Here is a 24,765-nt window from a genome sequence, read left to right on the forward strand (position 1 = left end):
GGGGCAGAGTAGTGTGTTAGCCTTTGGGGATGAAGAAGGGGTCAGGTAGAAGGGGATGTTAGTGTTGTGTATGCCCTCCTTGTTATGCTGGAAAGGCTTTGTCACCATGGAAGGCTTTGCAATGTTCCCTAGGGAATTGTGTGGGCATCCATGTCATAGAAACCAAGTGAAGGTTTGTGTGTGTGTGTGTGTGTGTGTGTGTGTGTGTGTGTGTGTGTGTGTGTGTGTGTGGAGAGAGAGAGAGAGAGAGAGAGAAACCTATCCAGGAAGTTGCTTATTTTAACAGCAGCGCAGTGTGCATGAAGTTATTCAAATATATAGGATGGGATTCTCAAAGGAGCCTAATGGAGTTAGGCACCCAAACAATTGAATTTCACATGACATGGATACATGTGCTAGCAGGGTACTTCAGAGGTGCAGATGTTTTGCTAATGAGTACCCTACGAAGTCATCATTTATCTTTATCCAATTAAGATAACTGTTCAATGGGTATAAAGTGGTAAAGAGCTATGGCTGGGATTTTCGAAGGAGCTGTAAAGCCAAATTCTGGCTAATGCAGTTTTGTTCAGCATGACCGTGCAAACTTGCAGTGAAATAGAAAGGACTCAGAGTATATTCTCTCACAGCTGGAGTGACCCATGCAAGCTGGTATTTGCATCAGAATAGTTCCGTTGATACAGGAACCCTGGTCTGAAAGACCCATCCTGAATCTGATACTGCCAATAGAATGGCTCATAAGAGAGGAATTGAAATAGTTTTGTTTGTAAATGTATCAAATTCAAATGAATGCCAAGATATTACTTCCAAATAGAATTCTCTGAGATGTTGTTTAATAATGGATGCCCTTTTCCAGAAAATTCTTCTTAAAAGGAAAATCAACACCAACTACGTTTAAAATAACACTCAAAGTCTGAATTACGAGACAAAAGTAAAGAAACTCCTTTTGTCTTTGTCTTCCTCCTTAACTCACTGTGAGTCCGGTTAGTGTTGGGAGCTCAGAATAGTGTCTGGCCCTATGTGTATTACAATGCGTAGTGCAGTGGAAGGTATGAAAGGTGAAATGATCACCTCGGTTCTTAATTTACTTGCTTTTGTGCTTCACATCAGAGCCTTAAAATTAGTGCTCGTATTTTGTGTCACTATGTATGTGGCGTGGCAGGTGTTTTAAATAAAACAAATCCTCCAGCACATGATAAATCACCAAGCATTTGTAAAAAAGAAATACCGAGGTGGCAATTTAATTATGGCATAGAAAATGCACAGGGAAAGTCGTTCCCAGTTGGGTAAGCACAGAGAGACTCTGTATCTCTTTTTGAATGAGGGCAGGTTGATTTCCCTCCCATACATGTGTGCACAAAAACAGTCCTGCAAGGTGCTGAGTGCCCTCCCCTCCATGATGTCCGGGGGAATTGAGGGGGCTTAACATCTTACCAAGATAGGGTCATAAACATAGCGTCCTGCTTGCGAATGGGACAATTTACAATAGAACATCTTGTGACCTCTTAACCATTGATCACATCTATTCAGTGATCCCAATATTACTTGCAACTCTAAAATGATTATAAAAGCACACTGACACCAAGCTGCCTCTGAATAGCCTAGTGTCCTCCTCTCCCTGTATGATTGGCTGTCTCCTATCCAATTAAAAGCTTCTGGAACTCCAGCTCTCTTCCCTATTGCTTAGTTTCAACCGCTCCCCCTTTCCTCCTCAGACTCAGTGGGGTTTTCTCCAGACTGGCTAAACGCAAAGGAGAACCATCTTGAGGTTTCTAACCCAGGGTCGTCATAGAAGAAAGACTTTCTGTCTCTCATGCCCACCTTCCCTGCCACCATCAGGGAAGTGCTTTTGCTTGACATGGGTCTTGGTCCAAGCAGAATGTGCCCATGTGTCTTTACTGCAATCATGCCCTCTTATCACCAATAGAATGAAGCGGAGAAAGAGGTAGAGCTCTCTGAACCGCATACCCTTTTGCTCTCAGGATGCAGCAACTCAAAACCAATGAGTTGTGCTTATCCTCTCCAGTGTTAGCCCTAGGCCAGCAATCGCTTTTTTTCTCTATCTGTGCTGTGTTGCATTCTGTATTCTTACATCTCCTTCTCCAGGTGTTACAGATGAATGTGTGTAATTACATTGATGTACCAGGGCCATTGTGTCTCTGGAGGAGGAGGAAAGCCATACAGGAACAATAATTGTGATAGTGCCTACGAAAGCGTTACATGTTTGGTAGAACAATATAAATTGTTTCCCCTTTTATAGCACCCCCTATCAGAGGACCTCAGATCACTTTACAAACAATGGTAATGGGTTCGTTTTAAATACCTGGATCAATAGCTGAACTTAATATTATTATTACTTAGCATGTAGATAGGACTGTATGTATTCAAAGTTCTGTTCGGATGTTAGCTAACTTGAGGATCTTCTTGGCAAGGCAGGTTAAAATGACATGAGCAGAAACTAAAGCAAGCCATGTCCTTGGTGGGGCATGTTCTTTCCTGGACCCTTTAAGTAATCCAGGTTTAGGGAGGCCAGATGGGGAGGCCCCAGACAAGGAGTCATTCCTCTAGGACAGTGGTCACCAACCGGTTGATAGCGATCGACTAGTTGATCCTAGAGGATCTCCCAGTCGATCGCGATCTCCGGTGGTGTAGCACGGCTGCCGTTAAGGCAGGCTCCCTGCCTGCCCTGGCCTCACGCCACTCCTGGAAGCAGCCAGCATGGCCCCGCAGCGCCGGGGGTGGGGTGGGCAGGGGTTTCTCTCCGCGTATTGCTTCTGCCTGCAAGCATTGGCCGGGAATGGGGAGCTGTGGCCAATGGGAGCTGCGGGGGCGGTGCTTGCAGAGAGGGGCAGGGTGCAGAGCCGCTGGAGGTAAGTGCTGCCCAGTGGGAGGCCATACCCCAGCCCTGAGCCCCATCCCGGAGCCAGCACCCTGTACATCCTCCTGCACCCCAACACTCTGCCCCAGCCCTGACCCCCCCCACCCAGAGCCTGCACCCCAACCCCCTACCCCAGTGCTGACCCCCCTCCCAGAGCCAGCACCCTGTATCCCCTCCTGCTCCCCAACACCCTGCCCCAGTCCGGAGCCCTCTCCTGCACCTAAACTCTCTGCCAGAACTTGCACCCCTCACCCTCTCCTGCACCCCAACCCCCTGCCCCAGGCTCACTCCAGAGCCTCCTCCCACACTGCAAACCCCTCGGCCCCAGCCCAGAGCCCGCACCCCCTCCCGAACCCCAACCCGGTGAAAGTGAGAGAGGATGGGGGAGAGCAAACAATGGAGAGGGAGGGGGATGGAGTGAGTGGAGAGGGGCTTTGGAGAAGGGGCGGGGTAGATCCTGGGTTGTCCTTAAATTCAAAAGGTGATCTTGGGCGTAAAATGGTTGGAGACTGCTGCTCTAGGATCTGTTTCTGGCTCTGCCGCAGACTTCCTATATGACCGTGGTAAATCATTTGTCTCTGTGCCTCAGTTTCTTCATCTGTAAAATGGGGATAATATAAAGACTCCGGAACTTTTCTAAAGGGGTGATGTTTATGGTATAAGTGTTCTTTATCCTTTTAAAAATGAAAGCCTCCAAAAAATACGTAGGGGCCTCTCAGCCTGAAATGGCAAGTTGCTGAGAATGGCAACTGGATAGATGCCCTGAAACAAAACCTGGGAGTAGTGGGAGTGAAATTGAAATGGTAAGGGGGAGGGGACAGGGTCCTTGTAATTGAAAACAGTCAAAAGACTGTGATGCAGGTATTAGATAATTATCCTTTGCTAGTCTATTATCTGGGAAGGTTTGTTAAAATGATCTTGTTTTAAATATTTGTTGCACTTTTGCTTTGCATCTCAGAGCTTTTGACTTTTTTACATATAATTGAGTTGATGGGATGTATCTTTACAGTAGCTAAAATGCTTAAAAGAACAGTATTTAAATAGTTTTTGATCAGACTCTACTGTAGTCCTGAGATCCTTTTAAAAAAAACCAAATAAACCAAACAACCCTTTACCACTTTGGTTCTTTAACCATTTGGCACATGTTCTTTAGTCAAGTTCAACAGAGAGCTGAATACAAACTAAGTTCCCCTTTCTCTCACTTTTAGACTACTCCAGTGGTGGGCATCGGCATCATCTACTGATGTCGGCCCAGCTCTGGTAACTGTATTTAAACAAAATCGTTACTGCAGAGCCAGTAAAACAAGACCAAAACATTTTGGTGATATCTCCCCAAAAGTATTAATTGCAGATCTTTAAAATATATGTTGTTAAAGGTAGGACCCCTCTCAGATATTAAAAGTACAATGAATTTTTCCATCAGATTTTCATTTCAAAGTTATTTTCAAACGTGGAATGTAAAAAGACCCGTCATAGTTTCTTGATTTAAGATAACACAGTAGACCGAGTCTGGGGCAGTTTGTATAAAAATATGCAGTTGGAATTTTTGTATCAGTGTATAATCTTTTTTAACAGTCATATAAAATTGTGTAGTAAGATGCAGAGTCATGTAGTTTTAATTAAGACTCTTTTAAGTGAAATAAACAGTGTAACCCTTGAAGGACATGGTACTGCACCCATTGAAGTCAATAGTAAAACTCCCGTTAACTTCAGTGGTGCAGGATTGCAGTAGGAAGGACTAGGCTAGACTCCTTGGGACTACAGGTTCAAATTCTCACAGGGTCATCTCAGTCCTTTATTCTTCCAAGGTGTACACACACTGAGTTTCATGAGGCTCACTATGTGGGTAAGACCTAGCTTCTGGGTAAAGCCCTAATAACTGAGTTTCTTTGCGCTTGCTTGGATGCTAAAAATTCAGTGGCTCTGTGCCACGTTTCCTGAGGAAAACCCCTGTTACTTCTTCCTTCGCTGCTGTGTGGGGTGCTGTGCTGGTTGATTTCCTGATTGCTGCTGCCCTGTCCCCAAAGGTAGATGCATTCCAGTTATTGTTGAAAAGATTCCTGTTTGTACACAGAGTTAAATGCTGCTTGGATTCCTTTGGGAAGGCACAAGGTAGAGACGTAGCAGGGGCTAGTGTAAAAGACTTGGGGTCAGGAAATGTAGGTTCTAGTCCTGACTTTGCCACTGAATGTGCTGCATGATCTTAAGCATCTTGCTTAACCTGTGCATCTGTCTTCCCATCTATGAAATGGGGATAATAACTTAGGCTTTGTCTACACTAGAAATTTGTACTGCTTCAGCATATCAGTATAGAAGGGGTGGGGAACCTTTTTTCTACCAGGGGCCATTGACCCACAAAAAATCAGTCGCGGGCCAGGGGGAAGGGGACGCTGAGGCTCGGGGCTTCTGGCCTGCGGTGCGGCGACTTGCCACGGGCTGGATAAAATGAAGCAGTGGACCGGATCCGGCCTGTGGGCCATAGGTTCCCCACCCCTGCAGTATAGCTAAAGTGGTACAACCAATCCAAGTGGATGCAGGTATGCCGCTTTAAAGACATTTGATACAGGTATAGCTATTGCTATCCAGGAAGGGAGTACCAGCATAAAGCACCTTTATACCAGCATAATTGAATCCACAGTAGGGCTTTACCAGTGTAAGTATTTTGAATAATAAAAGAAAAGCACTTCTAACTGAAATAGTTATACCTATAAAACTCAAGTGTAGACCAGCCCTTGGTCCCCTTTGCTAAGTGGTGTGAGATGCTCATCTGCAATGTGCTGATATAAGTGCAAAGTATTACTGGTGTTTAATATTGGGATCCTCCAGCAAGCTGCCTAAAAGTACCTCTGTACTCAGGTAATGAAAATGATTTAAGAGGCTTGAGGCAGAAGCTTGCTACTTTTATTTCCTGGCAAATGAATGGGAGATTAACACGTTCTGAAGCCTAGAAGCCTCTGTTCTTGACATCTGTTAAAATCTAGATTGTAACCATTTTAACTGAGATCATTTTTTTAAAACTGAGCCGTGCAACGGGGTGGATTTCCTCAGCCTTGCTTACATTATCCGTGTGGGGCATGGAAAGGAGACCTTCCCAGCTAAAATTGCCATCAAACAAGCTGCTAGTCTTCTGGCGCGGCTCTGTGCCCAGGCGTTGTCTCTCTCAGACCCCCCTCGCCACGGCCCCACTTCCCTGCACACTAGCTTGGTCTGCCGAAGCCGCAGTGTCTGTTCGCCGCTTTATTTACGGAAGCAGCCGGGCTGAGATTGATTGCGCCGGGAGACGGTGTGTGGATGAGGGAGGGTCACAGCACATGCTCAGTCCTGTCAGTCCGAGGGCGAAGTTTCTGCGTTCTGCGTGCAGGCTTAGGTCATAGCACAAGCTCAGTGAAAGCGCTCTGAGGTCTCTCAGACTGCATGGGCCTCCATTTTGAGTGGGTAGAGTAGAAAAAGGCAGAGTTTTAGCAGTAAGTAGGGGTTCAGGGATACAGCTAACCCCACACGAGCCTGTTAGAGTCATGGATGATCCAGCCAGCCCCTGCAGGTAGGCGACAGCACTCTGGCCTCACCTAGGAAAGGATGCTTTTTTGCTTCTGTTTGTGACTTCTGAAAGGTTTTATGAAATCATTTCATCCTTATTGCATGCTCCTCAGAACCTTGTACTCACATCAGCCCTGCTGTACAGCTGTTTGTATGGTGCATGAAAGCAGTGTTCAGACAGAATCTGCTGGCTGTGGGATGCATGTAGCAAAACGTTGAAGCTGCGTGGATTGTTTCCCCCCCCCCCCCCCATGATGCAGTTTTAATTTCAGTGGCTTTCTCTGCATGCCAAGCCTAAGGCACGTCTGCAGGGAGCTGCAGAGCCAGTCTGCAGGATGCAGTGGTGCCTATGTGGCTGTAAGGAAATGTTTGGGCCTGCAAGAGACTGTGTTTAGATAATGTTTCAGGGAGGGTCGTAGATCTGCAGCCATTGGTTGCTTTGGAGGTGGGTGGAGATCGTTGTGATTGAGAACCTGTTTCCCAGGACAAGTGATAGTTCTGGTGATAATTTTTGAAGTGTCTGAAAGTGAATAGCACAGTTCTGCTTGCCTATCACAGCTGTGAGCAACAAACGGGTGTGTCTAAAATGTGACAATGTTGGCAAAATGTATTCGAAATCTTCATTAAGAGAAGCTTATCACGTGACAGCTGTATGAGCTATACCCACATCTGTTGTAGTGGGCCAAAGTAGCATCTGTAAGAATTCAGACCGGATGACCATATAAAATAGATGCCATTTTCCCCCTTCTGTCTCCCCGACCCTCTGTATGTGAATTGGCATAGAAGCTGCTCAAGCAAGCCCAATAGATGTGTGGCAACTGTGTTTTTTGAGGTCCGTGCCTAACTAGGGAAAACAGTGAATAAGTTGTCATTGCTGATTATAAACAGGATTTGGGGGGCTATATATGTTAAGCTAAATGAGCAAAAGGAAACTTGATTCTGCAGTGCTGTTTTGCTCAGAGAACCAGCTGAGCTTGTGCAGTGATGAATGAAATAGTCAGTGCTGGTCTCATACCGACCTCTGCCTAGCCAATTGGATTGCAGATATGATGGACTGGACTTTATGCCACTTTACTGTAGTTCTTGATTCAGAATAACTTGTCTGCCAGTTGTTGGACTATTGAGTTCTAGGGTGACAGGATGGCTCAGAGCACTGGTAATAGAACGTATACGGCCTTTTACCTGCAGGTTGCCAGTTCAGTTCCAGCCTGTGCTGACAGTTCAGTGGCCTGGAGGTTACTAGTAAGTAAGTATATACATTGCAAACACTGGCACAGCATTGGGCCCTAGTTGCCAGTCTCAGCAGAGTCCAATTAGTGAATGAGCTATAACTGTTGAGTTATCCTCTCACCCAGGCCAGATCAGTCCAGTGAAAACCATAGCTCCTAAAATTTTGTGCCTCCATATCTTTGAGTCGTCATTGAGCATGAAATAAAACCGAGGCTGTTTAGCTAGGTGTGGACTGTTGCTGATTTCTCAGTGGCTGGGGTTGTATGTTGTGCCAATATGGTACATGAGTGATTCTTAATATTCTTTGCTCTTGTGTGTGTGTAGGTAGGGGATATGTTCTTAAAATCTTGCTGAAAAGTTGTGTGTTGGGCTCCCCAAAACACTGTTTCCTAGGAACAGACACATTGGTTAGTGTGAGCCTACGCTTGCTTACTCCTAGGGGGTGGGTCCATCAGGTCAGGGGTAAGGTATGTTGGTGAGATAGTGCTGCACCGTGTTTGTGCCATTCCTATCCTGGGGATAAACAGGCTTTTGTTCTCCAGGGGTATCTGTCCAGCACATTTTCCCAGCACTACATGTGTCACAGATCTTTAAAAATGAAAAGGGGTTTTAAAAGATACTGTGTTCTAGCTTAGAAATGAAAGCTCCCTGATATTTATTTTTGAAAAGTATCAAACTTAAAATAGTGGAGGTGGAAAAGAATTAAAACCCCTCCAGGTCATCATAAAACATATATTTGTCAGACAAAAATATTATATTTGGAAAACAAAAAATACTACTTAAAAAGCATGATATACTAAACAGTTCAGTCTTTGCTAATCACTTTCACATGGTCGAATTCTTGTACATAGTACATATTTCTTACATTAGCACCCAGAAGCCCCAGTCAGATGAGAGCCCCTTGTGTTGCTGTACAAACAGACTAAGATGGTCTCTGCCCCAGACAGCTTACACGTGACTGTTTTCTAGGAATGCTTTATGATGTACCATTGCTGATCTAAAATACTCTCCTCTATTGCTGTGTTTCATGCTGCTCAGTTCTTCCACTTTTCTGAGTCCTTGATTTCTCCCTCACTACTTCTAGCACCATGTGCATACACACTCATGCAGATTTCTAAACTGATTATCCTGTTGGAGGAGGAGAGAGAGCCACTGTAGGATGAGCAACATTCCTGTTAGGTTTGTGTCTAGGTGTAGGAGCTGGCATGCTTTGATGGAATGAGCTTGGGGCTGGGAGCTAGAAACTCCAAAGAGCCATCTCTGCCACTGACTGTGTGGTCTTGGACAAGTCATTTAACCCCTTGGTGTCTGCTTCCCTTCAGCAAAATGTGGGTGATACTTGTTAGGCAGCAGGTGAGAGGGAGGGGTGGTGCAGAACTCTTCCATTGCAGAGGTGCCTGGAGGCCTTACCTAAGTTGGGGGCCCATTATGCTAGGCGCTATACAGACATATAGTAAAGGGCCGTTCCTTCCCCAAAGGCCAGTGTTTGTAAAATCAGTTTGAAAATGTAAGTGCGTGTAGGGCGGAGTGTGCACTGGGTACCACTGACAGATTTCATTGCCAGGTATTGTAGTTCTGGATTTTTTTAATAGCCTTGGTTCATGTTGAGTTGGTGACATTTAGTCAGTAAGATTATACCTACAGCTTTGTTTCTCAGAAAGTTGCAATTTGTTTTTAATTAGAAGACTTGTCCCTCCACATCAGTGCTGCTGTGCTGACAGTCCCTTGTGTCTTGTTTTGTACTTCCCATAGTTCAAGACGTGCATCCCCATTGTCTTCCTTCAGGCCCAGGGGGAGCCTGCCCATACCCCCTCAGTGGTCAGAGGGGTTTGCTTTTGGGTGATGCCAGATATCTCCTCTACCATCCAGTTCCTTTGAGGCTGCTGCTACATCTGCTGCAGTCCCCACTAGCCCAGTGAGCAGGACCAGGACTGAAAATTGGACCTTTGTCTCATGCACAGCATGACAGAACTCTGGCATTACATCACCAAATCAGCTCTTGGGGACAATGTTATAAGCAATGCAGAATTCAACTGATGACTGCTCGCAGTTCCAGCCGAGGGAATTATGGTGACCTTCATGTGTGCGCACTCATATTTTAGTGGACTTCTGTTTTAGGAAGTGCAGAGATGTTGAACATTGACCGCTTAAAAATGATACTGATGTAAACACCTTTAACCTGGTATAACTGCATCCACACTAGCGGGTGTTGCTACATTAACTATGTATTTTTCCAGGCTGATTGTTATAGCAATACAAAAAACGGTGTATACCGGCTACAAAGATGGCAGAAATCCATACAGACTCTACCGTGAAACTAGTCCACTTTTCCAGTCTGTTCATCAGATTGCTCATGTTTGCAGTCCTAATTTTGAAGAGAGTAAAATACCATGTAATATTAAATAAATAATGGTAAAAGGAAACTATAAAATGACTCATACTTGCAAGCAGAATACTAGCAACACAGATAAAGGCAGTCTTAGATTAATACTGAAAAAAGTTTAAAATCTCAGTTACTTTTAATCATTTATGTTGATGGTTTTATTTTTGCATTTCACTCATTTTGACAATGGAAATGAATTGGTCAGTTACACTTTTGTTTATAGTTGGGGAGGGTATTTTTAGGACTAAAGCAACTTTCTACCCCAAATGTGAATCTGATTCAGGACTAAACCCAGTCTGTACTAGAACTTCCATGTCCTTGTTGATACCCCTAAGAAGAAGCTGTTTTCTCTGCTGGCTCAGGAAACTTTTCAGCTTCTTGCCTCTTCGGAGAGCTGTGTGGATGTGGGATGTTCCTTCACTTCCTTCATGTCCTGATTCCTAAAGCAGCCAACAGGATGGAACTTGCGCTGAAGATGATACACTGTTGCTACACGTTTGCTCATTCCAGCATTAGATTTAGTAATTGCAAAATCCATTCCATTTTTTACTAATCCCGTAACTTTTTTATAAATAATATAAGTTTGACTCAAAACCAAAGTTACTCTTGCATTATTTAAATACATTTTAAAAAAAACCAGGGTATTAAAAAAATTCAACATAAACTGTTATCCTTGTTTATAGTCAGCCTCGAGTCACTTTCGTTTTCTGGTTCTATCCTGTATGTCAAGAGGAGATTTCTAATAGAAGAAGGGATCTTAAATCTTGCAGAATGAGGACATCATAAGATCCAATGGCTGGAAGCTGAAGCTTGACACATTCAAACTGGAAATTTGGTGCAAATTTTTAACAGTGATGAAAATTAAGCATTGGAGCAAGTTACCAAGTTATGTGGTGGATTCTCCATCCCTTGAAGTCTTTTAAAAGAAGATTGCCTGTCTTTCTAATGAAAAGTGTGTCTCACCCATAACTGTGTCCTGGCTTATGCGAGAGGTCAGACTGATGATCGTAATGGTCCCTACTCATCTTAAAATCTGAGGGCTTGTCTACACTACTGTGCGGGGTCAGTCTAAGATATGCAACTAAAGCTATGTGACTAGCGTAGCTGAAGTTGACGTACTTAGATCTACTTACCACTGTGTCTTCAGTGTGGTAAGTTGACTGCTGATGCTCTCCTGTAGACTCCGCTTGCGCTCCTCGTTCCGGTGGAGTACCAGAGTCGACAGGAGAGCGTTCAGCGGTCGATTATCGCGTCTATACTAGATGCGATAAATCGACCCCCGCTGGATTGATCGCTGCCCGCCGATCTGGCGGGTAGGGTAGACAAGCCCTCAGATTCCTAATTTTGTATCACTTGAGTTTCCAAATTTGTGAATGTTTCAGTTTTGTGTGTTTAAAAAAAAAAGAAAAAAAAAGTGAATTGCAATAATATTACATGTTAATAGAAATTAATCATTCACAAAAACTCTTCTAATCGCGTTGTTTTGTACTTTCATGCTCTGCTCACCACTCCTATGTTCACACTATTTTTTTCCAGAGTAAAAATTGGGGCCTTAATCTAGCTGATAGTGTTCCTTTTAAGTTTGAATTTTCTAAGGCAAAACAAAGAAACAAACCACCACCACCAACAAAAAACCATTGCCATGCGCTGCTATAAAGTGTTTGAAATTCGGAAGTGCAGTGATGAAGACTAGTAAGCCAGTTAGTGCTGAACAGGAAGAAGTGTTCATCAAACTTTGTGGCTTTGTTGTCTTTTATGTTCTTAAGTGTGTGGGTGGTGTGGTGTGCTCTTTGGGGTGTGGTAAGGAAAATTTTGAACCCTTTTTTATAGGTGCACAATACTAAATAGGAGAGAGTACTATTCTATGAAGTGTCTCTTGAATGATATACTGGTTGCCTTCCTGGACTCTTGTTAGCCTCTTGTTAAAATTATGTTACCCCTCTGAAGGGAAACAGGGATAATTTTCCTGTCTCCAGTGGAATCTCCCCTCTGGATACTGCAAGCTCATCTGTGCCTGAGATTACTTATAAATATTTCTGAAGAGCAAATTTTTTTACTCAAGAATGGACCACTTGTACCAAATGACAAATATTTTCAAAAACTTTCACTCCCTCCTGAGGAATTCCTCCCAGCCACTTCTTCTCAGATTGCACAAATTTAGCACAAATGAACAATTGCCATAGTTCATCATACTAGTTGTCCATCTAGCCTTCTATCCTGTCTGTGATAGTGGCCAGTTCAGATGCTTCAGTGGAAGGTGCAAGAAACGCATGTAGAATTTTGCTCCTGTATTCCGATGCTTTATTTTGTCACTTAGCTAGTTTCTAGCCTTTACTTTACCTTTCACCATAAGTACTAGTATCAATGAATATAAATTCCAAGTTGCTCTGTTTCTTTGTGTTGATAAACTTCATCTGGACTCAACTTCTGGTATTTGTACGCTTGCAGGATCTTTTCTTTCCGGACCCAAAGACCTGCTTCTTCTCAGGCTGCCAGAGTTTTTTCTTTGTTTTCTGAAGGTTTTCCTGTGCACTGTGATCTTTTGGCTTAGTGATGTGTATACGTTGCACTGGAAAGCAGTTTGTGGCGAGCAGGTGTCTAAAAATATTCCCAGAGACCTCCTAAGAGTAGAGCAAAAAAGATTTTTGGAAAGCTGCATTGTGGATGCAGCATTTAAAGCCTGCTTGAAGCCCCTTTTCTGCCTCAGCTTGGTTAATTATAGATCTCCGTATACAGTGATCAGGGAAGATTCTGCCAAACAGGAGAGAGATTTAATCCTCAAGGGCGGCCTAGGATGCTGTCTTATAAATTGGTTTGGTTCTTTAAAAAAAAAAAAAAAAAAAAAAAAATTTATTGGCACAAAGGCTCCTAACTGTTGGTAGGAGGCACTGTTGTGGGTACCCAAGGAAATTAGTCCTTGAGGGTGCGTCTCAGAGAGGAGATGGTAATAGTGTGGATGGTGACTGCAGCAAAACGTAAGTGAGCCTTTGCGTGCATTGTGTGGAGAAATGAGCTGCTGATGTCCACTGGATTAGATACCAAGATCCCCACCTCTCTCTCCATGCTCATGATCCGGTATAAAAGGGTACGATTGTTGCATCGTATGTTTTTCACATACTGACATTTTAAATTCTTTATTGCTAGATGAGGCAGTATGTGAGTAAGCATATCTGTGCAGCATGCGCCTGACTCTTGGCCCCCAAGGTTAATCCCCTGTATTTCCTCTCTTTACTGGCAGAATAGAAACAAGGGAATAGTAACTGCCAGTAGCACTGGGTCTAAACATCAGCTTTGAATTTCAGGCTCTCATGTACTGTAATGATGCCAGAAGAATTGGGCAGTGCAGAGAAGTGCTTCCTCAAAACTGCACGTCACCCCTAGTAGTCCTGACCGGAGCCTTGCACAACACTGACCATACGCTTCAGTTGTGACATGCAGCACCTCTGCTCTTCAATCCCTGAGCCTGCCCTCCTAGCTCTTCCATTGCACGTCAGGCTCGCTCTTCAACACCCCTCCCTATTGCAGTCCCCAGCCCACAACAGTTCTTCTAGGGCAGAGGTGGGCAAATGTGACCCACGGGACCGTCCTGCCTGGCCCCTGAGCTCCCGGCCGGGGAGGCTACCCCCATCCCATCCCCTGCTGTCCCCCCTCCCCCACAGCCTCATCTCGCCACACCGCCAGTGCTCTGGCCTGCTGCTCCTGCTGCTCTGAGCGGCATGGTAAGGGGGCGGGGAGCGGGGGGTTGGATAAGGGGCAGAGGGTCCGGGTGAGGGGCAGTCGGGACAGGGAGCAGGGGGCGGTTGGATGGGGCGGAGCGATCAGGGGATGGGGAACGGGGGGTTGGATAGGCATGGGAGTCCTGGGGGTCCTGTCGGGGTGTGTGTGTGTGTGTGTGTGTGTGTGTGTGGATAGGCAGGGGAGTCCTGGGGGGCCTGTCAGGGGGCAGGGGTGTATATAGGGGATGGAGTCCTGGGGGGCGGTCAAGGGGCAGGGGGTCCCGAGAGGGGGTGATCAAGGGACAAGAAGCAGGGGGGGTTGGATGGGTCGGGGATTCTGAGGGGGGGCAGTCAGGGGGGCAAGGAGGGGGCGGGGGCCAGGCTGTTTGGGGAGTCACAGCCTTCCCTACCCGGCCCTCCATGCAGTTTTGCAACCCCAATGTGGCCCTTGGGCCAAAAAGTTTGCCCACCCCTGTTCTAGGGCATTTCAGTCCTGGCGTGAACAACTCCCTGCTGTTCTGAAACGGCGTAGTTTCCTTGGGCAGAAACCATCAGTCTTGGCAAACTCTACTAATGGGATGCTGGTTTGTTGCTGCAGATAAATAGATGAGTGACTAAACCAAAAGGGCTAAACTAATTTCTGTTGTAAGCAAAGTTAGATATGAACCTAGATCACAAAATAGCCTGACCTACAAACAAAAAATACTTATTTTTAAACCTAGTGCATTAAAGCTTTGCACCACCCTGTCCTACCTCCTCTTTTTCATTCTCCTCTTCACCCCTTAACTGCTTTCTTTCAAGGGCACTCGTTGGCCTTGAACCCTCGAACCCCCTATTGCGTTAGGCTTGAAAGGACAATGCTTTATTCAAGTGAACATCTCCTAGCTGTTCCGAACAAGCCTCTCCTGGATTAGAGACTGCTAGTGCTTTGCCCTGCTCTGCTATGGATACTTCTGCCTTTTTGATATTCAGTTGCAGGCTTCCATCTCCTTTCTGTCCAGCCCCTGTTTACTTCATAGAATACAATGTTCCCATGGCAACAGGTTACTTTTCAAAGGGAACATCTTGTCATTATATTTAATCCACTGCAGCTGAAGAGGACTGAAATATTAAGTTGTTGTTGCTATGGCTACTGCTTTGTTACATCAGTTTCTTTTGTGTCAGATTTCATATACTGTATTGGGTCCTTTTTTCCCCTTTCCGTGGAATAAACAGAGCGCCTTCCCGTTATTGTAATAGTGCTCCACCGATATAATTTGGCTTCCAAGTCTACAGTACATTTTAGTTTCTGTAGCAAGAGTTTTCTTCCCATTTTCATACCTTTCTTGGGGTGGTGGAAATTGGCTGAAAAAGTATCTGATAGGAATTATATGTCTCATTGAGGGGCAAGAGTCTTGCAAGCTGTAGGAAGTGCAGAGCAGTTAGAAAGAGGCCCTCCTCCCCCCCCCAAAAAAATAATAATGGCAGAACAGTTAATCTCTTCCCTTGCCCCCATCCCACTCCTGTCCCTCAAAAAAAAAAAAAATTCTCTTTCCTCTTCCATCTCCTTACTTACCTTTGGGGTCTATGGTATATACTGAGGAAATTGCAAGAGGAATGACAATAAGGGACAGAGAACATTATATGGAGAGAAGTGTGAGTATTGGTGATTGGAGGGCATTTTGGGTTTCCCCATCTAACATCATACAAATACAGTTAAGAAAATGGAAGCCAAGGTTTGGATTTAATGTACATTGACAATTACATCTAGGATGCTGGAGCATAATAAATATTGAGACTTTTGCATGAAATGTTTTATTATTTAAAGTCAATGTAAAGCAAATGAAAGCAATAGCTAGGTGCATTAGAATTAACATGAGGTTAAAATATTATTGATTTCTCTCAGGGGTCCTTTGGCTTGTGTTGAAATTACTAGTAGTTTAATGACTACATTTACAGCTTTGTTTAACTCTGTTGTTTTGTTTTTAACAATATGAAAATATTGTGGGTTCCTGTAACTTGTTTTAAAATGAAAAATACAGAAGAGATATGAATCTGATGAGTTTTTTTGGATGTTTGTACTTAATTCAGTGCTTGTGAAATGGAGGATTTTACAATAGGTTTTGCTGCATTCGAGCATCATGTGCATAGGCAACATTAGCGCACCCAAATTTGTCCCCTTGAATCCCTTAGTTCCAATTCTGAGTCTCTTCAGATCTTGCTCATCCTGATGACCTGCTTGATAGTTTCACAATATGGTAAAAGCGCTTTTGAGGAGTCAGTCACATGATCTCACTTGTGCACTTAAACCCAGGTCTCCAGCCGTGAGCAGCTAATATATTAACCACTGAACCAGCTGCCCCTTTCCCTCTTTTGGCAGCTGTGGTGGATACGTATTTCTTTTTTCTTTAGATTTCACTCCAGTTCTCAACTTGAGACCTGGCTCAGAATACACTGCATTTTTCAGATGTAGAAAAGATGTTTTATTTTTCCAAAAGGAAAAATGCATGCCCAGCAAACGGCTCAGGGAGTTCTCCAGCTTTTTAGTATCTAGTACATGGAACATTTATTCTGTTCTGATATATGCAGTAGTGATGTGCAGAGTGTTCTTCTTTCTAGCTGCTTGTGGGCCCCTTACAGGATGAGCTGAGACACTAAAAACTTTCTGCTGATATGCTGAGGCATTTCCAGGCCTGCAGCTGAGTTTCTCTACAGAGCTCTTTTAATACCCCATTGAGTCCCTCTTGCTAGATATCTTCCTGGGTACTGAGCCCTAGTGCAGAAAGATGCTCAGGAATGAAAGGGTGAATTTAGCATCTTGTTTTTCTCACTGCACAGAGCTGTGATAATAAAGGAAGTGGATAATTGACCATAAGCTACAAATTCTTAATCATCATAGGAGGAAACATTTTTTTTTTTAAACAAAAATTGAATTCATTTGAATTGGGTGGTAATTTTTTATCAACCTCATTTTAAATGGTGGATTTTTAGTTTATGCTGAAGCAAAGAAATGACTGAGTTAGAAAATAAATGTGTACCCTGTATTAAAGCTATATCTTTGTGTACATACAGATATTCTTAGATTAGAGGAATACATTTTGATAGGTACTTAATCTTTTATGTGGACTAGTAGTTTTGGGAAGCATTTTGGCATTTAACTTTTGGTGCTTATTTTTGTAGCAGGAAAGAAGCATCAGGCTAGTGGTTAAAAAACGGGACTGGGATTTATGATGGCTGGGTTTCTATTCCTGGCTGTCACAAACTCCCTGTGTGGCCTTAATCTTCCTGTGCCTCAATTTTGTCATCTGTAAAATGGGGGTGCATAAAAATTGCCTACTTCACAAATGGAGGTTTAATTTATTGTTTGTAAAATACTTTGAGACCATGGGATGGAAAGTGCTGTAAAAGTGCAAATGGATGCTAACAAAATTTCCATGATTCTTAATGGGCTTTGTAACTTGTAATGGTGCTCTTGTCAGTTCGAGTTTGATATTCTTGTTTTAATACAGGTTAGCATTTACTGTCTTGATTTTTGTTTTTAGAATTTAGAGAGAACTAATTTCTTCATCCTTAATTCACCCCATTGTGCCTACAATGGCCACTGGAGAACGTGTGGGTCAGTCACTAACCTCATGCACTTTTGCCATACTTTACAGTGACTAGATACATGGTTTAAGTCAAGGTTTATGTATTTACTTGTCCCATATGAATCTGATAAAATTCTTTATATTTTTACGTGCACACAGTTCTCTTAAATAATTTTCTGGAGTTTACTCATGGCTTAGCATCATTTTAGTGTCTTGCAGGTACTGAGATTTTGTGCTCAAAAGTTTGTATGAGTACATTTCAATGAGTCTATGGACTGACTGCAGTAATTGTCTCTTTTATATAATGTGTCTATATGTAATATTTTGAATTATAGGAATTAATACTAAAATAAATAATACACACACACACACACACACACTAAAATAGTTTTTAAAATAGAGGTCTTGCAGAACTGTCACTCCTTAAGATATTTAAACCTCTTTGGAGTTTGTTGCACTCCTTAATACATTTTGATAGGGTCCTGAAGGGCAATGCAGTATCTCTAGCTGCATTATGGGACCACAAGCACATATGTAAGCAAAGAGCATTTATTGAGTCTGATTGGTCAGAAAGACTGAGCGCCTGAGATTCCAGACAAAGTCAGTGGGAGTCAGGGTGCTCAGCTCCTCTGAGAATCATGCCATATGTGTTAAACTGTTTTGCAAAAGTGTAGCTCCTAAAAGATGGGCTTAGCCAATAAACTATAATTTCAGTGTTGGTAGTGTCTGTCTGCTAAAATATATTGAAATATAACCAGCAAACAAAAGTGGTTGATTTACTTGCCCATTTCTTTTTCCTCCAGAAATTTAAGAAATAATTTCCATGCTGTCAGATGGCTATGCTGGCTGTATTGTTGCCTTAGAGAATATAAAACTTTCTTCATTCTTGAGCTACTCCAAGCCATTTCCATAATAGCATTAAAGAGAGAGTGGATTTTTCTTCTTTCAGCTTATGGTGACGCTTCGGCTGCAACCAGCAACTGTGTAATTGGTACATATCCCTTTGGAGTAAAAATCTTTGCTGCTAGACTGAGTAAAGGCACTCCACTGGAAACTTGTAGTTTTTACTTGCTTACAAATACCGTTGCAGCATGGTTGAATGATGTGAGAGTCCCTTCATACATGATTTTGTAGGAAAGGGCCTTTTTTGGATAAACCCAGTCAAAACTCATTTAATTTTGTCTAAGACCAGGTACTACTGGTGAAACTGACTGTCTGTTTTGCAGCCATTCCAATGGATGTTCTCATCTGATTTTAGCAAATCAATAATAGTAATTTCTAAAGGTTTCCAGGGCCAGGCCTAGGCAATATTTGGATGGAAGACCATGGTAACTCATAACTGATGGGTCAGTAGGTGGCACCCTTTGTATATTATGTGGGAGGTGTCGTCTTCTGGATAAAGAATAAGGAGTATGTCCTAATTCCATGTCAGTTTTTGCAAAAGCGGGGTTATCTCTTGTGATGGATAATTGCATTCCACCTTGGACTTATTTATATTTGGATCTACAGTCTGCAAAAACAGTCCCTCCTCTTCTTCCTGCTCTTTTTTGCAACACCTTTTACTATTCTGGGAATGCTGTGTGAACTGGATAATAACTTCTTGTGTTCAGCTTACTCTAGTGCTCTAAACACTTCAAGAAAAATGTAGCATGAAGTTTTCATTTCAGATACTATTTTTAGGGGATGAAAACAGCCTCAAAAGCTTTCTTAAGGCATGCTGATGTTAACCCAATATAGGATTGTGAGCTGGGGCCTAGGGGGCAGTCCGTACCTCCTGGGTTTCCCTGTTGCAGCAATCAGCCAATGGGGCAGTACCTGTGAGGATGGATTTCATTGGATAGGCCTTGTCCCTGCAACAGGTTTTTTGAGTTGGCTGGCTAGGGCGCAGGGAAGTTGATAGTATCAAGCAAGCCACAAGAGGGCCCCTTCCTTCTGTGCCCTCCACTGGAAATTATTATTGGTAATACCATAGCACTTAGAAGCCTTAGTTATGGACCAGGACTGCGTGGTGCTTGATGTTGTACAAACACAGAATAGAAAAAACAGTCCCTGATCCAAAGATCAACTCCTTACCTTCCCCTCCTCCCCCCATTTCCACCTGGGTAGGTATTGATTTGCCGGTTGGTGTTGCAAACCCATAGAGGTCAGGTGGTTTTGGGGAAGTTTCCTCTTTCCCTAAGACTTAGTAAAAAGCGATAGAGTCCTGTGGCACCTTATAGACTAACAGACGTATTGGAGCATAAGCTTTCGTGGGTGAATACCCACTTCGTCAGTCACTTTCACCCACGAAAGCTTATGCTCCAATACGTCTGTTAGTCTATAAGGTGCCACAGGACTCTTTGTCGCTAATCTATAACAGGGGTCAGCAACCTTTCGGAAGTGGTGTGCCGAGTCTTCATTTATTCACTCTAAGTTAAGGTTTCGTGTGCCAGTAATACATTTTAACGTTTTTAGAAGGTCTCTTTCTATAAGTCTATAATAGATAACTAAACTCTTGTTGTATGTTAAGTAAATAAGGTTTTTAAAATGAGTAAGAAGCTTCATTTAAAATTAAATTAAAATGTAGAGCCCCCCAGACCGGTGGCCAGGACCATGTGAGTGCCACTGAAACTCAGCTCGTGTGCCGCCTTTGGCACACGTGCCATAGGTTGCCTACCCCTGGTCTATAAGGTGCCACAGGACTCTTTGTCGCTTTTTACAAGATCCAGACTAACACGGCTACCCCTTAGGTATCAGTACACCTTTCTCAGGAAAAGGGGATGGATTTATGGCAAGCCTGAGCCATTCTAGGAGGCAAGGAGAGTTTCAGGGAAGTAGGCTATTCTGAGTTGCAGGCCACGATAAGGCCTGGGGGGAAATTCAGGCTCTGATAAAGCCTTGATTGTAAGCAGTTGGGGTAAGCCTTGTGGCCTTGATGCTTGTGATTTGAACATCAAAAAGGGGGCAGGCAGGTGACAGAGAATTGATTTACCTTCCCCCTTTTCCGTGTTGCCAAGACAGGTGTCCCCAAGAAGTTACTGTCTTATGGAATTAATAAAGCTGCAGCCACTTGGCCAGAAATTCCAGATCTGTCTTCATTGGTCTCTTCCATTCACAAAGTTCACTGCTATGTTGAGTGTATCCACTGTTTCTACTTGAATGGTGCCTTATTATTGCTGCTTTTCAGCATGCATTGCAAACATAATATCAAAAGGGTTTTTGTATTGGTACAGCATATACATTATCACATGTTTGTTCCTCGTGTATTAATGGGCTTCTTCAATCTAACAGACCAAAGGTATATAGCAAAATCTAGTGGTTAGAAATTGAAGCCAGACAAACTCAGAGTCGGAAAAGGTGCAGATTTTTAACAGTGAGAGTGAGGAACCATTGAGAGAACTTACCAAGCATTGGGTTGTGGTGGATTCTCTGTCATTAGCAATTTTTAAATCGAGATTGGATGCTTTTCTAAAAGATAGGCTCTAGTTCAAACAAATTCAGGCAAGTCCTATGTTATAGAGTTGGTCTATAAAGGATCACATTGGTCCCTTCTGGCCTTCTATGAATCTGTGTGTAATAATACAAAGTTTTGTTAGTTATAAGCTCTACTCACGGATGCTCTTTGTCTTTCATGGTAGGAGGCTGAACAGCACCCAGGGCGAGATCAGAGTTGGACCCAGCCATCAGGTAAAGGATTTGATTGTTTGAAAATTCTAACAACGCGTTATAGCAATTTAATTATCTCAAGGAATATGGACTCAAAATTGTGTGTGTGTGTCTATAAGCATCTAAAATATAATATACATAATTACACATAAATACACTTGCACGTGAGCATTTCGTTAGAATTATCTATTACTCCCAGTATCAGCATAGTAAACAGGACTGTTCTTCAGCATAGGCTGAATTTTAAGGACACTTTTCAGCAAAAAATATTTTTTATATACTACTGTAGGACTGAAGGAATCAGGTCTGCTATTGGAAAGCATGGGAAATCAGAAAAAAAAATTGGTCTCATTAAAATTAATACATTTTCAGCTGAATTTGAGTATTAAATTTGCCCAACATTTAAAAAATAAATTGAACTTAATAGTAACAAAGTTATTTTTCATATGTTTTCAGAGTCTTCTAATCTTAATTCACAGCAAATTAAGATGGTAGCTTGCTGTTTGCTTTATTTAAGACATTTACCTTGTTTTTTAGTTATTTACTGAAGATAAACAAAATGGAGTCATAGTTTGGCTTAGTGTCACTTAGAAACAGGGGAAGTCATCAAAATCTGCCAAATGCAAGAGAACAAGATTGGAAGGCCAGAGAACTTTATGTTCAAACTTCTGCAAAGTTTCAAGGCAGCAAGGAGCGTGGTAAAGGGAGTAAAGCTTTTGTGCTGTATGGTAATTGATAATAGACTGTATAATATTTTCAAGAATGTCTGTTAATGGGGTTGAGATGATTACAGGGCTAACTGTACTCTCTTCTCTTCCTGGTCTCTCTCAAAGCACCCCCTCAGGGGTCAGGCCTGGAGACTTTAGCTATACTGGGTCAGAGTTCCACAATTCTCTCTCTCCGATTAAGCTCTGGGCTACAGTACATTGTGTATCCTCTGATTTTACCTTGCAGGTCTGACTGAATTTGAGAGACTGTTCCTTTTCAAACCATTCAAAGTGTTCTTTTGATCTCCTGTGTTCTCTGGACTCCTTCCTGTCTTGGCATTTACTCTTAACTCATGTTTTGACTGAGAAGTGTCCTGTCTTGAGCTATTCTTTCTCCTTTCGGCTTGTTTTTTTCCAATAGTCCCCTGTTAAACTAAACCAATATATTTGTACAGGGAACTTCTCAGTAACCAGGTCAACATACACTATTCAAAAGTTATTACAGACCAGCTCTAAATCTGTCATGGCTGTAAAGGGATGGTTTCCTTCTTGGAGGCAAGTAATGACCTCAACAAGGTATTAAGACAAGTGGACGATAGCATGCTTTTGGTTGTATTCGTACTAAACCATTTTCCTTCACTTCTGCTTGGTACAGGATAAAATCCTCTTTCTGAAGCGATGATTTTAGCTTTGGTGCTACAGTACGTTTATTAATTTAACTCCTTCAAGCTTGTAGGAGTGGAAGCTTATCTGTCTAGTACAAAAAAAACCCCAAAACCCTCCCAGTGCCAAAAGGTTGTTTACAATAAATTAAATTCAGAAATGATATAGAGCACAGTTTAACTTTGGGGCATCAAAGCTCAGGAGGATTATCAAGATCTTCTTGCTGGTCATGCCCTCTTCGCACATGGACTTACGGTTGTAGTATCTTATTTGCCTTTTGTAGGAACTTTATGATGCAGTTGATGTTTGACCTCCTGACCCTGTAAAGACAGGGGAGGTTTAGATCTTTGATACAGAAGCCCTGAGTCCGTTCTTTGAGTGCATTGTATGGTCTGTTGGCTATGAAAGATGAGAAGAATTGGGAAGCTTGTAAAACCACTGAGGTGCCTCGGTCATTTCTGGTTGTCATAATAGAGAGTGAGGAAGTAGGGATTGCAACATCGTAGCATTATGACTGATTGATTGAGACAAACAACCCGCTGCTGGATGTGGCTTTAGGGAAGGGTAAAAGCTCTTAGTTTGTTCCAACTTATTTGGGAAAATCTTTCCTGACTGTTGTAGGTAATCTGCTTGTACAGGAGCATGGACAGAGTTAGAATTAAATTGACATGTTAGGGCAAATCCTTCCAATGGGAGTTAAGAGCATTCATCCCCTTGTAAGATCGGGCCCTTGTGAGATATTCAGGCTGTGTTATCCATCCAGACTCCTTTTTCATAGATTCCAATACTAGAAGGGACCACTGTGATCATCTAGTCTGACCTCCATAGAACTTCCCCAAACTAATTTCTATCGCACATCTTTTAGAAGAACATCCCATCTTGATTTAGAAATTGCTAGTGATGGAGAATCCACCGCAACCTTTGATAAGTTGTTCCAATGATCCCATTATCAAATATTTGTTCCCCATGTCAGTACTTATAGATTGTAATCAAGTCTCCCCTTAACCTTCTTTTTGTTAAGCTAAATAGATCCCACTAAACAACTTGACTCAGTTATTTCTTGTGAAAGTTGAAGAATGTACATTCTGTGTAGCATCCTGGAGTATACTTGGTTTAAAAAACAGCCCCAAAAAAGTGACTAAAGCATATGTTACCTTTTTAATTAACAATACTGGCATTACTGTACTTGGTACTCCCAAAGCTACTTTCATCTGAAGCTATCAGTGTACTTTACAGACATTCTTCATCTACCCTGTGAGGTGTATTTATTAGCTAGATTTTACAGATGGAAAAACTTTGGGCACAAAGAAGAGTAATGTGAGGTACCTTCATTTTTGGTTGCCCCACTTTTGAGACTCTTAAGGCCCATGTGCAGCGGTGCAGAGCACCCACCTCTGCCAATAACTTCAGTGGGTGTTGGAGATGCTCAATACTTGTGAATGTAAAACTCCAGTTGGGCACCTAAAATAAGTGAATATTTTCAGAAGCGTCCTAAAGTTGCTTGTCTAAGGTCAGCAAATGTATTGGGGTGTGTTTTCACTAGGAGGGGGAAAAAAAGTATTTTCTTAACTCGACTTAGCTAACTTGAGGTCCTAGTGAAGAGGCAGTTTGTAGGTTTCACACAATTTAGTAGGTCAAATAAAAGACTAGGCTCCCCCGTAGTCTTTAATTTGACCTGCTAACACATGTGAAAACAATAAGCTGCTTTGTCTTCCGTAAGATTTTTACCTCAAGTTAGTTAACATGAAGAACGAACCTTTCTTCTCTGGCAAAGACAAATCCTTATGACAGATCCAGGATTAGAATCTAGGAATCCTGACTCTGAGCCACTACTCTAGCCAGTAGACAACAGTGTCTTCTTTTTATTTAGAGTGTAAGCTTTTGGGGGCGGGAATAGTCTGTGTATGTACAGTACCTAGCACAGTGGGGTCCTGGACCATGACTTGGGCCTCTTGGGGCTACTGTAATAAAAGTAGTAAAGATAAAGTGTGTTCTGGTTGCAACAATGCCCTGTTTTAAGATTCACAGAGCTATATGTGGGATTCTGGTCTGCGAGTAGGGCTCCTAGGCACAGTGGTAATTCAAATACTATATTATGGTGATAGATGAAGGAAAACAATCAACAAATGTTTACTATATGCTCACTATGCTGACTACTTCTGTTGTGTTGCCTGGTTTGCTAACAGCTTTGTGACATGACCCATTAAAGAGATTCGGTTTTGGAAACGCAGTAATGAAGCTCGTTGGTCCTAGGGTATGAGAGGATGCTAGTTTGTTTAAGCACTTGGTTGCTGGAAGCAGGTGCACAGCGTGTGTATGTCTAATACACACCTCCACTGGCCAGGGCGGCTGTAATGTCTGCTTATGCTTCAGGAGCAGAAAATTTCAGTCATAAATCCGTTTTCCTAGTGAAGAAGTAAAAAAATACATTTTGAAAAGCAGA

At 42.7% G+C, this 24,765-nt stretch overlaps 1 protein-coding gene across 1 annotated transcript in view; it reads left to right on the forward strand.

The window, feature by feature from the left end:
• Positions 1-24,765, forward strand: part of RERE (arginine-glutamic acid dipeptide repeats) — a 311,393-nt gene that overhangs the window by 149,996 nt on the left and 136,632 nt on the right. Inside the window, exon 7 of the mRNA XM_065421264.1 lies at positions 20,925-20,973. Coding sequence (XP_065277336.1) covers positions 20,925-20,973 — 49 coding nt within the window. The remainder of the gene's footprint in view (positions 1-20,924; positions 20,974-24,765) is intronic.

Source organism: Emys orbicularis, chromosome 22 (assembly GCF_028017835.1).
Source record: "Emys orbicularis isolate rEmyOrb1 chromosome 22, rEmyOrb1.hap1, whole genome shotgun sequence".
Classification (NCBI taxonomy): domain Eukaryota; kingdom Metazoa; phylum Chordata; order Testudines; family Emydidae; genus Emys; species Emys orbicularis.